At 41.1% G+C, this 17,648-nt stretch overlaps 1 protein-coding gene across 2 annotated transcripts in view; it reads left to right on the top strand.

Moving 5' to 3' along the window:
- Positions 1 to 17,648, top strand: part of ntrk3a (neurotrophic tyrosine kinase, receptor, type 3a) — an 80,249-nt gene that overhangs the window by 32,929 nt on the left and 29,672 nt on the right. For both annotated transcript variants that reach the window (XM_085166503.1, XM_085166502.1), the window contains exons 4-7: positions 554 to 625; positions 4,859 to 5,013; positions 10,553 to 10,695; positions 16,016 to 16,157. In XM_085166503.1, the coding sequence (XP_085022629.1) occupies positions 554 to 625; positions 4,859 to 5,013; positions 10,553 to 10,695; positions 16,016 to 16,157 (512 nt within the window). The remainder of the gene's footprint in view (positions 1 to 553; positions 626 to 4,858; positions 5,014 to 10,552; positions 10,696 to 16,015; positions 16,158 to 17,648) is intronic.

Here is a 17,648-nt window from a genome sequence, read left to right as displayed (position 1 = left end):
GCCAAAAAATACGTGTGAAACGCTGCACTCAGGTTTCAACTTAAGTACGGATTTTGACCCTATTTTTCTTCCTTTCAGCTGATTGGTCAATGTCATGTCAATCACAAATTTAACTATTAAATTAACGAATCAGAGAACAGATGGGTTTGGCTGTCGGAGGGGTGCTTTTTTGAACTGCAGGTCCTTGAAGGGTAATACAGTTTGAGGCTGGAGGATCTTTATATAAATATCCCATAAGGCTCATACAAGCTAGGTCCTTAAATGTTTGGTAGCTGTTGAAAGGGTACAGTTGTGGTATACCAGTGGTCAGAAACACCATTACTGTTCACATCTGCTCAAACAACTTTCATTAAGTGGGAAAATGAACCAGAGTCGATTTAAACTGACTAAACACCCTATGTGGAATTCTGCTCTTTTATGAATTTCACTTTTCCCTCGTGTTTTGCACTCATTACAAAACATCATGTAGAAAACCTAACATCCATGAGCTTTTATTGTCACGTTGAAGTGAGGTTTCTGACACTCTCTGTTACTTTCTTGTTCTTTTTCTTAGAAACCTGTCCAAGAACCCCATGTTGACCACATTGTCCTGGCAGATCTTTGAACATCTGCCGCTTTTGGAACTGTAAGTAGACCCATGTCTTTTTCTTAGTTCATTGCTGCTGACACACAGTAGACCTGAATACATCTGCAAGGAAATGGGTTGATGTCTTTTTCAACCGAGTTAATAGGATCAGTGAATTGTGCTATGTCCTGAAATGGCACCTCAGTGGCATCTTTTCTACTCTGGACTCAAAGCACTTTAAACAACACACTTCATTCACCCATTTACAAACATTCATACAAGCAATTTTATCTACACCTAAGTGCTTTCTAGCTAACATTCATGCATTCAAACATTGCCCAAGGATATTTGGCATGCAGAATGGAGACTGGAGCAGCTAGGGATCAAACTACCAACCTTAAAGGGAACATGAAATGCTCCACACATACAGGCTAATATACACCCTTAAGCTCTGCTCTCAAAAATGAACAGTGTCTGTGACGCTGGATTTAAGAAATCAGTTCCCGAAGTTAAAGTTTGAAAAACATGCATAGCGCCATCTTCTGTCAGTACAACGCCACAACATGACGTCATGTGGTTGGTTGGTTGTGGCTAATAGACTTACATTAGTTTGTTCGCTAACTAGTGACATAATCGATAACTCAAAGTAAGAATTCTTCCTTTTAACTTGCTATCCAAACATTCATTAAAACCATCAGCATAATAAACAAAGTGGAGACGATCATGTTCGTTATAGCTGCATTTTCCATTTCATGCCATAACCTGATGATAAATTTAGAGGTTTTCTTTTTGTTTGTTTGTTTTTTGTTAAATGGCCTGCTGAACTCTGAACATTGTAATGCTGGAATAAAAACTACTTCTTGAGTAGTTGCTGGATGAAGGACAGAATGCTATACAACCTCGATGTTATGATCTATATTAACTGATAAAAATGTGCTTAAGTTTCTGTATAATCAGTTTTCATTAGTAATGTACTTTGTTGTATTGCAGTCTTTAAGATAACCATAATTTTTACTTCAGGTTAGCTGGGATAACTGATGGATGGAGGAAATTTTTCTGCAGTCATAGAAATGCTGAACATAGAGAAGGAAATGAGTTACACTGCAGATTAATAAAGGAAAATAAGAGGAATTTAAGTTTTTATATGATAGTCAGATTTACTTAATGAGGCAAATTGTTGTGATGTCCCAATCACAGGGTGATATACTAACAATGCATTATAATTTACTGTGTATACAAAGATGCAGGGAGGTGTTGGATGAGTTTGAATCTCAGTGACATCGGCTTCAGGGTCAGCGGTCAGAGCTCCCAGAGGACCCGAGCTTGAGCGATTAACTGCCCACAGGGGCTTTTATATATATATATATATATATATATATATATATATATATATATATATATATATATATATATATATATATATATAAGAGAGCGGGAGAGAGATAAAATTTCATATATAGATATATATATGAAGTCACTGGGAGATGTAGACATCGGTATAAGGCTCTGATGAACTTGTTTAATTATTAGTTTATTCATAAGGGGTACACAGATGGTGGTACACAGAGACCCAGTTGCTTTGCTCTGCTCGGCACAGTTCTTTGCTTGGTTTTTCACTCATAAACCCAGAATTTCACTGAGATGAACTGCTGAAGAGTGGCATGTCTTGTTGTGTGAAAGATTTTTCTGCGAACGTTCAACAAAAATAAATCCCAAAGGAAAATCTATGTGGGACATGAGTTCCATGGATTACCTTATTGTGCTGTTGTAGGAGGCGGTGGAGAGAAAGAAAGTAGAAGTGAGGTTCCTGAGCTTGAATACAAACCAGGCTAAAGAAAGTTCTCCACAGACCAGCACTGTGTAGTATTTACATCACCCATGCCAGATTCTTCAGCAGTATGTTCACAGCTGTCGTTGATGTGGCTATGTACATTCCACCAAATTACAATAACAAGACGTACTACACATTGTGTGTGTGTGTGTCGAACAACAGTTGCTTCAAAGACAACAAGCTGGAAAGGTGAAAACATGAGTGATAGAAATAGTAAAAACACAATTACTGCCCTGTTTTATGTAAAGAACTAGGTGAATACTGTCACAACTGATAATTCTCTCCAATGATTACCAAACAACAAGCAATGCATGGCCATAGATGTCAGCTTGCTGTTTGAAAGAATGCAAAACATTCATCATGTCAGGAAATGCTAAACTCTGGTTCTGCCAAGTCCAAGCTGAAGAGAGCCATCAGGGTGCAACAGTAGTCTAGAGGCTAAAGATTCATGAAAAGAGTTTTTGGAGATGAATACCTGAGGCATATAGGATAGGGCATCCATCATCAAGTCAATGGTAACAGTAACTTACTAGCTGAGGAACTCAACAACTTCTTTGATAGATTGAAATGGACAAAAGAAGGCAGAGACCAACTAAGTGCAAAGTAAGTACTAACAGCATGGCTGTTACTTTTACTGTAAGCAACATAAGCTTTAGAAAAGCTGTGAGTCAGAGGAGATCACAGGGAGGGTCATCAGAATGTTCAGTTGTGGCTCACCAGTCATGAGCTACGTTAGGCTACGTTCACACTGCAGGTCTTAATGCTCAATTTCAGTTTTTTGATCAAATCCGATTTTTTTTGTCTGGTTGTTCACACTACAAATAAAATGTGACAGCAAACGCGCGCTAGTGTGAACCTTCACGGCCCTCAAAGCGACCCACATGCGCAAAAGAAGACGTCACACACAACGCGCTCTGTTTACAGAAGTAAAAATGGTGGCTACAGAGCTAGTAGGTGTTGTAACCAACAGAATTTTGACAAATTAAATAGAGAAAGAAGGACACTGAGAAAAAAATCCGTGCTTTAACAATGGCCTTGTTTGGAGCAGTGGCTGCTACCTCAGAGGTATATATGGACACGGAGTCGTTTAGCTTGAATAGAGTTGTCTCCCCATATGTTAATCAAGTCCAAAACCTCAGTTTCTGTCCATTGACTTGCTCCGTCTCCAGTTTCCGCTGCCATGCTTTCTCATTTGTCTTCTCTGGCTCTGATAATTGGCGTCTGTCTTGTGTCAGTAACATAAAGGACAGCTTTAATGCGACATGACCATTCAAACAGCAGTCGCTTTCTAAAACATCAGATATGTATCGGATTCAGTAGCACATACGAAAGTGACCCAGGTCGGATTTGAAAATATCGGATTTGTGCTGTTCAAACTGTCATACCATGATCGGAAATGGGTCACATAGGGTCAACAATGTCAGATTTGATGCGCTTTCACCTGCAGATCCTGAGACACCAGCAACTTAGACTTTAACTTTGCAGATGATACAAAGGCCATGTTTTATTACATTTTCATTCTTCTCAGTGGTTGATCCTCCTTTTGATTTTTGACTCTCTCATTTTATTATCCGAATCATTTTCAGTTTTTGTGTTTTTTTCTTTTTGCGTTTAAGTTTATAGTAGTGTATCCAAAACTTGTCTGCAATATTTTCAGAAGGTTTATTTGTTTTGGAGAGAATTGATACATATCATGCATTTTGTCTGCTTGACATGGCAAGCAATTTTCAATAGTGCCAACTTTTTACCCCTCCGTCATAAAAGACTGATGGTGTCATCACCCCATCAGTGGTGTAGACACCTAATTTCTGAATATGATAACTGGAGAATGCAATGTAGGAGCTTCAAATTGATACCACAAGTGCATCTAAAGAAAAAATCTCTAGATGGTGCAATACTGCATCCAGTAAAATAAATATTACATTATAATAATAGGAATATAAGATTTGGCCAATCTTATGTTTGAGGCTTTGTGAGAATGGCCCAATATATTATCTCTCCGTATTTGCTTCTCTCTTATCTGTATTCTTATCTATAAAGTTTCAGCATGGCAAATTTGGTAAGCGATGAACAAAAAATTGTTTTTGTACAGTGTTTTTTACAGTGTGCTCTGAGATAGGCATGAGATGATGCCATACATCATTTCCTCTGAAGGTTCTCCCTCAGACACCTTAGAACATGACATTAGAAATTCAACAAATATACCCATTAATGTTCACTGTTACACCAGTCTTTGTTGCCATGGATTCCAGGACTTCCAGACTGGAGTGTGTTCGGCTTAGGCCCGCTGGGGAGCAAGTCACCTCATGGAACACTGCACTTCTTGGTTAGATGCTAGTTCTATAGAACCTTCTTAAAAAGTTTTGAAAATGACAAACGTTCTTGTTCCGCTGGCAGTGAGTCTAAAGGTGAGTATGACATTTAGAGCATTGCTAATGCTGTCAGTGCTCTTCTCTTTTCAGGCATTTGGAGGATGTGGTGTTCACCTGCGGCTGTGAGATTCGCTGGCTGCAGCTATGGCAACAGAGAGGAGAGGCAGGTCTTAGCAGCCAGCAGTTATACTGTGCTGACAACTACAGGAGAATATTGCTTCAAGATATGAACATCAGCAGTTGTGGTAAGCTTGTGTGGTTATATTTATACTCTAAATATACACATTTAACATGGTATTCTGACTGCTGATTCCATTTAATTGCAGCCAGTAAATCTCCAGTAGTTGATTCTGTTCATCTGGACGTAGCGTTTTGTGGGAGAAACGTTTCGTCACTCATCCAAGTGACTTCTTCAGTCTCAGCTTACTGCAGGTTTCATCTTATAAACAGTACATTTGCATAATGACTGAAACTAGCCCAGTGAAGGAACAATGGGCTGGGAGGTCAGTTCCTTAATCTTAATTATACAAATTCTCATGACCATTGATCAACAACCACTGACCAAAACCCACTGATCAAAGCCCACTGATCAATGGGCATGAGTACCATTCACCAAGAGTTGGGGAATGGCTGCAATCACAGCATTGTAAGATGGCAAAAGATGTACCCTTAGGCGCTCTCCTCGATTTAGAGATGGTCTTTCCCTTTTCACATAAATGGCCTCCTTGACTCCGCACTCAAACCAGCATGATGTACATCCTCATCACTGAAAGAGTGTCCACTAGCCTGTAGGTGTAAATAGACTGCAGAGTCCTGGCCTGATGAGGTAGCTCTTCTGTGTTGTGCCATCCGCTTCGCCAGAGGTTGTTTTGTTTCCCCGATGTATAAATCCTGGCAATCCTCCTGGCATTTAACAGCGTACACTATGTTACTCTGTTTGTGTCGGGGGACCCGATCCTTGGGGTGGACCAATTTTTGGCGCAGCGGGTTTTGGGGTTTAAAAGCCACAGATACAGGATGTTTAGAAAAAATGTGTCTCAACTGCTCCGATACTCCTGACACGTACGGGATCACTACAGGTTTTTTCTTAGGCAGCGGTTGTCCTTTTCTCCTGGATCGGCTGGAGCTTTTTTTTGGCGCCTTCCCAGCTTTGACAAAAGTCCAGCTGGGATAACCACATTTACTCAGGGCCTTCTTGAGGTGCTGTTCTTCTGCTTCCCTGGCTGCTGTGTCTGTGGGGTTGGTGTTTGCTCTGTGTTGTAGCGTCCTGATGACACCCAGTTTATGCTCCAGTGGATGATGAGAGTCAAACCTTAAATACTGATCCGTATGCGTAGGTTTACGGTACACATCAGCTTTTAGATGTCCCCCATTACTGATGGAAATCTCACAGTCTAAGAAGGCTAACCTGCCACTTTCCATATCCTCCCTGGTGAATTTGATGTGATATGAACAGAATCAACTATTGGAGATTTACTTACCTGGATGATTTAGCATGCATCAAGATGCAGCCAGTAAAATGATGGAACTTGGGTCAGAGCATTTGTCTTTCTTTCAGTAATGCTGGGCATACACTGTGCGATTTTTGGCCCATTTTGAGCCGATTTTTCAGTTGTGCGACCGTTTTGGGGATTCGGCCCGAGTTTCGCCTTCATCGTGTGTCGTGCATCGTGTAGTATACATGGGTAACGAGAAGCGATTAACACCTCACGTCCAGCTCCCAATCATCAATCGTTTGGTCGTAAGAAAATCAAACCTGTTTGAAATCTTGTCGGCTGTCGTGAGGGTGTCACTGCAGCCTCTCACACTGCTTACGCGCAAACACAGAAATGAAAGTGAAAAACGGAGCAGCACGGCAGTGCAGCGTGCGATCTGGACACAAGCGATGAAAGCACAACTTTGGAAAGCTCATCTCAGCCTTTTCGATGTGGCCTCACAAAATTATCACGACTACAACAACCGTGAAAATAATTGGATGGACATTGCTGCTCAATCACAGCTGCCTGATCAATGTTTTTTATTAGCAATTTAGCAAAGTTGATGGTGGTGGTGTGCGTGTCTGTGTGAGTGAAAGACGGAGAGAAAGAGAGAGGGAGAGCAAGCGACAGATTTTCTGTTATAACCTTCATTTTATGGACGCACAGTGTGAGCACTCAGGTTGCATCAGAGCCTCGGGCTGTATAGTGTGAGACTCTGCATCGTGACCTACAAACTTCTAACCCCTGCGAATCAATCGTACAGTTTGAGCAGGAGCTGAATAACGCGATTGAAAAAAATTGCAGTGTTTGCCCAGCTTAAGTCTGTCGATGCTACTGAGGTATCCATGTCAACCTCATAAAATCAGCAGAGAGAAAACTGAGCACAGCACCTTTAAACGAAAATAGATAAAAGTCACTAGCTTGAGGATGATGATGATGCTGATGATTATTGTTGTTGTTGTTATTAAAAGATGATAATAATAATAATAATAATAATAATAATAATAATAATAATAATAATAATAATAGAAATGTTGGCAGAAATGTTTTTACACACACACAAACATACACCTTATATACTAGAAATGCCATTTGGTTAAATTATTCTTATATCTTCAGTTCTCAGTTACCTGTTAGTTCAAAGATCAAAGAAGAAGGCACCTGCCACTGACTGGAACTGCAGCTCCAGCAGATGGCTGTTCTTTTTTCCCCCCTTTGTACACACACAGGCACACTCTTACTAAAGTAATCAAGCAAAACACAATTGTCTAAGAATGTGTATCTCTTTGTTCTTCTTTGTTCTGTCTCTCTGTATTCATATTACCATGGTGCTGTGTTGAGATGCAAGCTGTTGCAGTAGCCCTTGTGTTTATGACTTTGCTACTTAAACACATTTTTTTCTCATTGGGCTTTTTTTCTTTAATTTAGGTTTTTTTTTTAACACTGGTGAGCAAGACCTGGTATTCTAAGGAGAATAATCTGTCTCCTGTCTCTTCCAGAGGAGACAATGGGCTTGCATGGGTAAAGCTAAGTTATTCAAAAATAAGAGATGTAACCTGTCCATTCCAGCTAACATTATGGGGAATGTGAGTTCCTTGAGCATAGGATAGATTAAAGAGGGCTGATTATGACACAGAGGGACTACTGAGAGTTTAGTATGTTGTGCATCGTCTAAACATGGCTGAACTCACACATTCCAGATGACAGCATTAGTGACTGAAAAATGGTGCAATCCTGGACATGTTACTATGTGGGCCAGATATTGATCTGGAAGGTGTTAGACTGCATTCATAGTACTTCTTATCGGTTATTGTTGGTGTTGTTTACATTGAACCATCAGCTGATGAAGATGCAGCGTGTAACATCACTCTTTCCTCCAAAAAAATGATGCCAGCCCTGAATTCTGGGGTTTTTTACTGTTGTCACTGCAATCCCTCTTCAGACCATCTGACCATAATGTAGTCCTGCTGACACCAAGGTATGTTCCTCTTGCTTAACAACACATTGTATCTACAAGAGTTGTTCATGAGGCTGTGAAGACACTGTGGGTCTGCTTTGAGTCTGGAGCCTGGAAAGCACTTTATAATCTGCATGGAGGAGACATTAACAGTTTCCCTTGCTGCATCACAGACTAACAAAATGAACAATAAGCCTTGCATTGCTAGTGACCAAAAGAAACTACTTAATTAAAGGGTTAAATCAAACATCTTCAGGTTTGCGCACAGAGAAGAACTGAGGAGAATGCAGCATGACCAAAGGGTGAGGCAAAGGAAATGCTAGGACCCTAGGAGAGCTGGACAAGGATGTAGAAGGCACCAATCAGTAGGACCAGTGCCTGCTGCTTTGTGCAAGGAGGAACAGGATGAGCACTGCCAGAGCTACAAAATTACCTCCATCAAGCAACTGATGTGAATATCTTTGACCAAACTATCAGAAACAGAATTAGGAGGGTGGCCTTAGGCCCCAACATCCCCTAGTGGGCCCTGTCCTCATTGCCTGGCACCATGAAGCTCAATGAGCGTTTGCCATTGAGTACCAGAATTGGCAGCTTCACCTCTGGCATCGTGTGCAGATGAGAGCAGTTTAACTCTGAGCACATGTGACAGATGTGAAAGGGTCTGGAGAAGCTGTGGAGAGCATTATGCTGACGGTAATGTTGTTCAGCATGACTGGTTTGATGGTGGGTCAGTGATGGTAGGAATAGGAATTTCTCTGGAGGGACACACAGACCTCTACAGGCTAGGCAACAGCATCCTCACTGCCATTAGGTGTGGTGAGAATATGCTGGCAATTGCTCAAGGATGAAGGAATTGATACCATTGACTGGGCCCACGCTTGCCTGACATAAATCCAATAGAACTCCTTTGGGACATTATGTTTCAGTCCATCCAATCCCATCAGGTTTCATCTGTCCTGGATCTTAGTGATGCCCTGGTCCACACTGAGCTTAGTCAATTTATTTATAATCACATTTAAAAACAAAAAGGGTTAACAAAAGTGTTGTATAAATAAAAGGAATAAAACAGAGCAGGAAAATGCAGAAAAAACCTTAAGACAAGAAAAAAAACATAGTGTCACATTTAAACACAAGGGCATAAAGATATGGGTGTAAAGATGGGTCTTCAAGTGTTTAAAGGTATCAAGAGTTGGTGAGTTCCTAATTTAAAGAAGCAGACTGTTGCAAATTTTAGGTGCAGCTACAGAAATGGCCTGATCTTTTCTATGCTTTAGTCTGCTTTTGGAAAACCAGAAGAATCTGATCAGCTGACCCTAAAGATCTATTAGACGTGCATTGTTAAAATTTTGGAAAGGTGAGAGCATGCTAATCTATTTAAAGACTTAAAATGACAAAAAATTCTAAAATGTACTGGAGGTCAGTCTAAAGAAGTCAAAAAATCTGAAATATGGTCTTACTCTATTTACATGCACATGTCAGGAGGAGCCCCCTTCAAAATTAGTTGCAAAGAAAAGAAGACCTGACTGATTCCAAAATAAAGGCTATTGCAGTAATCAAACCTGGATGAAATTAAGGCATGAATTTCTTTCTCGAAGTCAGGAGAGAGAGTCAGAAGGAATGTGTTGCGTGCTTGAATTCAGCCCAATGTAGGTTGATCATTGTCATTTCCAACCAATGATGTGACATCCTTTTGTTCCTAACACATTATCAGTCGATATTACTGTAGATATCCAGCAGGGTTTTTTCCTCATTAATATCTGATCTTTTTACAAAGTTTTTTGAACAGTGTATTAGTGATGAGCAGTACAGTAGGAGGTGGATCAAGCATATGTGAACGATTTTGTGAAGTGTTCTTGGAGTAATCATCTGCTTCTGAATGTGAACAACGCTAGACAACCTAGTGATCTAGTGGTCATTGCAGCAGGAAGAGGATGGCTACATGGCCTGTGTCTGTGCTGGGACAAGGTGCTGACTTGGTGGGGCAAGTACCTGGACATCCACAGTGACAACTTGGTGAACTTGAAACCTAACACAGTTGGAAGTTTTAGCCATTTTCAAACATTTTGAACTTTGGGGTGGTATCAGATCAGTTTCAGTTTGAATCTCAGTGGTAGAGCACACCCAGGGTGGAGAGAGCAGTGATTAGAGCAGACTTTAATAGACCTGTAGCTGAAGGGAACAGAGGTGATGAGGAGGTATTAGGTAGGTATGGTGTTAAGGAGAGCTCGTTCAGATGATGGTGGGTTTTGTGAAAAGGATGGAAACGACTTTGGTGAATACATACATTAAGAAGGAGGAACATAGGATAACATATTTTTCTCTTTCTCCTTCTCTGTATTCCCCTCTCAGACCTACCAGATATCAGCGTCAGCCACAGCAACCTCACAGTTGTCGAAGGTGATCAAGTAACGGCAATCTGTAATGGCTCTGGTTCACCATTACCTGAAGTGGATTGGCCTGTCACTGGCTTGCACTCCATCAATGCACAAGAGGTAGGGAGGGCATGCACAAATTCACAACTTCACAGAGAACGGACTAATCCTAGGCTTGAAATGACTGCATTCTGTAAATTGATACCAAATGGCAGCAGGACGTTCCTTCATAAATAGCTTTTTTATGTCTTCTTGGTACCATTTATTGACATAATTATTACTAGAAAGAGACCATTGTACTCTTTGGATTTATTTTAAAAGTTAGCTTTAGCTACTGATATGAAGGGGTTAATTAACAAAGCTACAACAACTAATTGTTGAACCAGTCGTCATAGCCAGCAACCCCCAAAAACTGCCTCACCTCTTTGTTAGTCTTCAGCCGTTCTACCAACCTGTCAGCTGAGGGTGGTAGACCCTGGTCCGAGCAGATTTTATGCCCAGTAATTCTGGCGACTGTACTGTATATTAATACAAAAAGGATTACAAATGTAAGCAATGCTTTCTACAATCTTCATTCTCCAGCTTCGAATTTACCTCATTTCAAATAGGTCGCACTAACCCAGTTTTCTGCGCTGTCATCGAAATACAATAAGAACTTCATAAACAACTTCCCTGATTTTTTTTTTTTTGTAGCTGGGATTATGCCCAACTATGATCGTGTTCTCATTGTTAGAGATTTTAATATACATGTGTGTTGGCTCACTGGTCGATGGCAGCAGACCTACGGTGCAGTCTCTCCAAGAAGGCACTGAACAAATTTTTTGTAGACCACTATCTCCAGCAGCGACACCTAACCCCTCAAAAGCCCAGGCTGCAGCACTACTTGCTGCTGCATCCTGGAGTCGCAGGGCAAATGTGAAGGGCAATCCTCTGCTGCCATCTTGCTGTTTTGGAAAACTGGCGGTGATTTTCCAGAGAGAGGCCCAGGTGGTCCAGGATGGCTTTGCATGCAGCAGGGAAGCTCCTTCTCGAAGATGGTGCCAAGCTTAGGGCCGCCATCTGGTCCTCCCGCAACAAGAGCAGCAATAGCCATAGTGACCACTCCTCTGTAGGCTATTGGCATTCCTGTGTCATGTTCTGTAACAAGTCGAGGAATGTCTGGGGATCATCCTCTGCCCCCATCCGGTGCAGCATCTCTCACAGGCCTTCGGAGGGCAGCCGTGAAGAGGACCCAGACTGACCGACCAGCCTCTCCAGGACATTGCATCTGGTGCTCAGCTTAGTACTGCAATTTTTCCATTTATTTAGTGCAGCTACACTTCAAAACTCGTGCTCTTGCTCCCAACAACTTTCCGGCCATCACTTCTCCAGCTCAGCTCACCCCCCAAGGGAATTAATTCCGGCTGCCTTGCAAGCCTCCCTGGTACCGCCTCCTGAACCCACTACACCACACGCACTCTGCAGTGGAGCTGGAGACCACTCACTGCCACATAGTGAGCATCCTCACTGCGTACGATGCTGGATACCATGACTACTCAGATAAAGAAACAAATCAGAGAGGTTTGAGTTGTAGTATAATTCTGAAACGCACTCCTTAAAACAGATAACCCAGAAGCTCGAAAGTGTTTCCCTAATTTAGTAGATATTTATTAAAGTGTTTTGTTACTCTATATAAATTAAAAAAAAAAAAAAAACCTCAGTAAAGAAAGACATCTTACTACTCGTCACTGATAGAGGAAAACTGGAACAAGACAAGTTTCTTTCTTCAGATTCAGAACTCTGTTGAGCTGTGTGTTTTTAAACTAGCGATGAATTTCATAAATTTCTTCATAAATAAAAGTATAACTAACCGCTGAGACCGTTTCTCTTCGATTGGTCTTGCTGAGTATAGTTCATTAATTGCTTCCTCTGTCATATTTAGGCTGTGTGCAGGCAGGATGAGGACCCAAACGCAAACTCACGGGAAAACAGGACTGAACTCAAAATACAGCTTTATTGCTGATGGAAGTTAAGGCGATACAAAATAATATGAAACTAAACTGGGAAGTCATAAAGGAACTGACTCACAAGGAAACACATGGAGGGGCACACAGTCATGAGGGAAAATGTGACACTGAACTGAGGGAGACGCGGACATAAATAAACAGAGGGTTAACGAGGGAAGTAGGAGCACACGGGGAACACAGGTGACACTGATAATTATAACAAGACACGGCAGGAGTCAGGAGACTGACAAAGTAAAACAGGAAGTGCACAGAGGTGCAGACAGGAGGAGAGAGAGAGAACAGACATAACGGGCTGGGGAAAACATTGAATGAAACACGAGGGGAAATGAGCAGTGTTGGGTAAGTTACTTTAAAATAGTAACTTAGTTACATTACTAGTTACTTCTATCAAAAGTAACTCAGTTACTTCAAGTTACTCGTTACTTTCAAAGTAACTAGTTACTAGGGAAAGTAACTTTGGTTTTACTCAGAATTCTCTTGTTAATGTGTTGCTTCCATAACTTTGCCAGTCTTCTAGCTTGTTTACTTGCCACAAGTGCACTGTGCCACCTACCAATAGAAAGGAAAAGATAATGTGCATATTTCCACGAGAGAAATCCCACACCTGGACCGTCATTGACCGCTGCCATGATTCTAGCCCAGCGTCATGTGCGCCTTTTACATCCAACACAAAAACTGCAGTCGTGGTGCTTTCGATTGTACTCAGAACTCTGAAATTCTGCCTTCTGAATAGGAAGATGTAGGTAACACCAGACTGCAGATGAGCTGCATACAGAGCTGGACTGGGACAAAAAATTGGCCCGGGCGTTTTGACTAGAGACTGGCCCACCATTATAGGAAAAATCATACAGCCTTTGAATGAAAACGCTGTTGTGACAGTGATGTTCACTGTTTTGATGGTATATATGTATCAATCTATCAATCGTTTGTTGTAAGATTCAGATAATTATTTTTTAAAAGCGAGACATTTTAAATGAGAATAAGAAAGAAAAGTATTTCTTTGTGCCCACCTCTCCCTGTTAATGCCCTACCTGGCCCCCCTGGCAAAACTTTGCTAAATCCGCACCTGCACAGTTACCAGCTGTCAGCTACATAAAAAAGGATCCTGGTGTTATTTGTCTCTCAGAAACAGTTCATAACTTCCCTTCAACTCATTCATATCACCTAAAAGGTAAACCTGTTTCTCCATCACCTGTTCAGCTCTGATGATTCAGTAAGGACATCTCCTGGTTTCATCTTCATGTTTCCCTCTCACCAGATAACCAAACCGATATTATGACCAGCAGCTTTTTTGCAGCTGTGGCTCCAGCAAACATCAGCTGATACTAGAAATTAATATTAAATAAATTCTAACAACAGCTGATCAAGCTTAAACGTGCCGCTGTTGTTTAACGCGACATCGGCTGGTTTCTTCTTTCTGGCGCAAAGTGGGCGATAAACGAACAAGAGAGCCGATCAGCTGATCATTGATCAGTTTTCATGATTGAAGTAGAAACGGGAGAGGGAGGGGGATGAATGAAAGAAGAAGAGGCAGCTGTGCAGCAAAGACACAGAATAACTCCAGCTTTGTGCCTTTTTCATTGTAGCTGAATTACGGGACAAACTGTTCGTTTTCACCTCAATAAGAAACGCGTAATATTTCCTCTGCATACCAGACGGGGCGGTTGGCAACTCTAATAACTTATGAACAAAATAAAGTTTAACATCGTTAACTTCATAGCACCCACCCAGCTGTATAGAAACTCCGTCATGCTAGCTAGTGCGCAGTACGAAAAAAGTCAGAATAACGAAAATAAACTCCACCTAAACTTGGTTTATATCTGACCCAGATAGACTGCAGGTCATAACTTCTTACCTGAAGTTCAGTTCACACTTGGACCGGCGGCTGCCTCGGGTCTCTTTTCCTTCTGCGTCCCCTTTCCCTCATCCACCCGCTGCCTCCACCACTTGCTAATGTTACTGAATCTGTGGAAGCTCCGCGATAGCCACCACACGAAGTAACGAGTAACGACCCTATCTAAATCCCAGTAACGACTAACGCGTTCCTGATTTTGGCATAATAACTAGTTACCGTGCTCGTTACCACAATAATAACGTAGTTACTGTAACGCGTTACTTAATAACGCGTTAGTCCCAACACTGGAAATGAGGGCTCACAGATACACAGAGGGGCACACAGGGGGTAATCAAATAAGGAACATTTTAACAGGACAACCTGGGAACCAAGGCATAAATAAAGAAAAATACAAGACGCATGAAAACTGAGAATGCTGGGCCAACATGGCCCAGGACCATGACATCCTCTAAACCAGACCTTCCCAAAGTGTGGGGCCTGCCCCCTAGGGGGGGGCGCAGAGCCATTGCAGGGGGGGCGCGGCATGAAAAGGGGAAAAAAAAAAAAAAACAACGCTTGGACACTGCTAGCACAGGCGCCCACACAAACGCAAAGCAGGAGATGAAGCATAGCTGATTATGTTTCCAAACCAACTTCATTCTAAGCCAAAGACTAGAAAATATGGTGAAGCATATCTTCCCTTTGGTTTCACCTGCACAAGTGCCGAGGTAGGTCTCCCTGCAGGATTGGTTTTCCCTGCGTAGGGAGCAGCACTGGGCTGTTTAAATCACGGACAAACAGGATCCCACATTCTTGATTTTTAGTTCACAAACACTTGTTGTAATGACTAACTACTCCTGACATTTTGGAGATGTTAGCTCTTTATACAGTAAAGTTACAGCGGGATACAAATAACATCAGGCTGATCCTGCCACAATTTGTTCCCTCGGTTCAAATCACGGACAAACAGCATCCAACAGTTGTTTATGTTTTTGAACCCATTTTGCAGAGGGATTTTTTTGAAAAATGTATTGATAGCAATGTTGAATATTATTACACAGGAAAAAAAACAACTACATGTAAAATAATTACACCGTGACGCCTCTGCCTTTGTAAATGGAGGGACAGTAACTGCGTGTAAAACCTGCAGATAGTCAGATTAACAGTATTTAGTCTCTATCTGCCATTCTGCAATTCATCTCATGTAAACAATAACGTGGCGCACAGCGTGACGTGAAAAAAGGCACATACCTTTGAGGTTGTGTGATGAACTCTGTATTCCTGGTCCACAAGGAAACGCAAAAAAGGAGTTTAAAAAATCTCCGTTCTCGGTGATTCGAAACGCTGTTTACGTGGACGACACAGCTGCGTTTTCAAAAATACCCGTGTAGGTGTGGACATAGCGTAAAAGAGTTAGTTTATTTTCTTACTACCTGCGTGCATGCGCGCGCGCGCAAGGGGGGGCGCGAACATTTTTCTTGTGAAACAAGGGGGGCCCAGCAAAAAAAGTTTGGGAACCACTGCTCTAAACAATCAATGTTTCTATTAGACCATATTTTTGTTGCTTATGCTTGTTTATTTTATCTTGTTGTCCCTCCAGGCTAGAGTCTACGACAATACTATTCACTCCATCAACATAACCTTGGTCAATGTAAGCAGGGATGACAACAACTTCCTATTAGTATGCACTGCCACCAACATAGTGGGCATGACCAACGCTTCAGTTCAGCTAACTGTTCACTGTAAGTAGATACACAAAACTGCACTCCATGAAAACTGTGAAAAGTAGCATTATAAATAGTTGTGGAAATATGAGTTGGCTACTGTATCCATTTTAAGCTCTCTTCTTTTAAATATATAAATCTTAGTAAGATGCACTCATAAATTAAAACTCTAGCTTTACTTTACGAGATTGTCTTTGAGATTTCTAGGAGGCAGTTAAGTGACTGAAATACTGTGGAAGAGATTAATAATAGTAATAACTAGTTAAAGATGGGAGCTGACAGATTCATTGTTAAAATTTTGTCTATTTTTGTTTTAGTTTTATTTTAGCTGCCAAATTTTGTAATTGTCTTGAATCATTATTTATAAGTATTAGTGTATATAGTAGTATATAATATATTAGCGTTATTAGATAGCTGCTTCTTTGTACTTAGGTTAATGTTTGTGCAAATCTTAGAATATTGCAGGGATAAATTACTGTGGTATCATTTGTCTTCTTTGAGTGAATACTAGTGGTATTTAAGGTTTATTGCAGCCAAGGCTATATGCAGAGGGCTAAACAATGTCACACAGTGACTAATATGTTGCAGCTGTGTTTTAGATTGTAGGGTAGGCCTTGGATTGTAAAGGACTGAAGCGGCTGCAAGAATATTATAGCAATAAAGGCCTATGCACAACAGACATGTAAAATCAGTGGACATATTTTATGTGTTAAAACTAGTTTTCAGACTCAACTATTCTTAATGCAGCTGTTTACACCAACCGTGTAACTGGCGGAATTTATTTTTTCAAACCAAGCTCGATTCTTTTTAAATTTTCAGAACCAGTACTGATAAAAAAAACTGATTTGGGAAATAGAAGAGTAATCCTATTTAATCTCAGACTCACAGCTACAGTAGATGTTGCTCCGGGTCAGTGGGCACTCTAAAATGATTTCACTGCCTCCTTAGATGTGGTCCCAACTCTGCCAGCAAGAGCTCAAACTGTCCCACTGACATCCTGAAATATGTATAAAAGCCACTATACAGCTTTAACTCCTGGATCAAACCATGCCAGTCTCCCTGCTGCTGCTTCTCCTCAGAATTGGATGGAACAGAATCTCAGTTTCTTACATTTCTTGTTTAGAAACATCACGGCCAGCTCATGATCACTACATGTTGACTTCATTTTCTTACAGTGTGGTTTTGTTTTCTGCCAGTCCAGAAGTGGCACTTCTGGATGGATGTAAACTGCATTTCGTTGCCTTGTACTTGTGCAATGACAATAAAGTTGAATTCTATTCTATTCTATTCTTGGTACCTAGTCACACACTAAGTGTTGTAGAGGCTGTGTTCAACTGCCGAAAGACCACTTTGTTTTTGTGATGTGTACTATAACTATTTTGGTTATTTTTTATTTCTATTATTATTTAGCAGTGTTTAAAGTGGGATCTGGCAGGTGGAGAAACCGAGATCAGGGTTAACAATGCAGTAATACAGGGCGATGACTCACCTGGAAATAAGTTGCATAAT

The sequence above is a fragment of the Neolamprologus multifasciatus genome, chromosome 7, assembly GCF_963576455.1.
Source record: "Neolamprologus multifasciatus chromosome 7, fNeoMul1.2, whole genome shotgun sequence".
Lineage (NCBI taxonomy): Eukaryota > Metazoa > Chordata > Actinopteri > Cichliformes > Cichlidae > Neolamprologus > Neolamprologus multifasciatus.
Note: the sequence above shows the minus strand (reverse complement) of the source record. Positions and strands in the feature narration are given on the sequence as shown.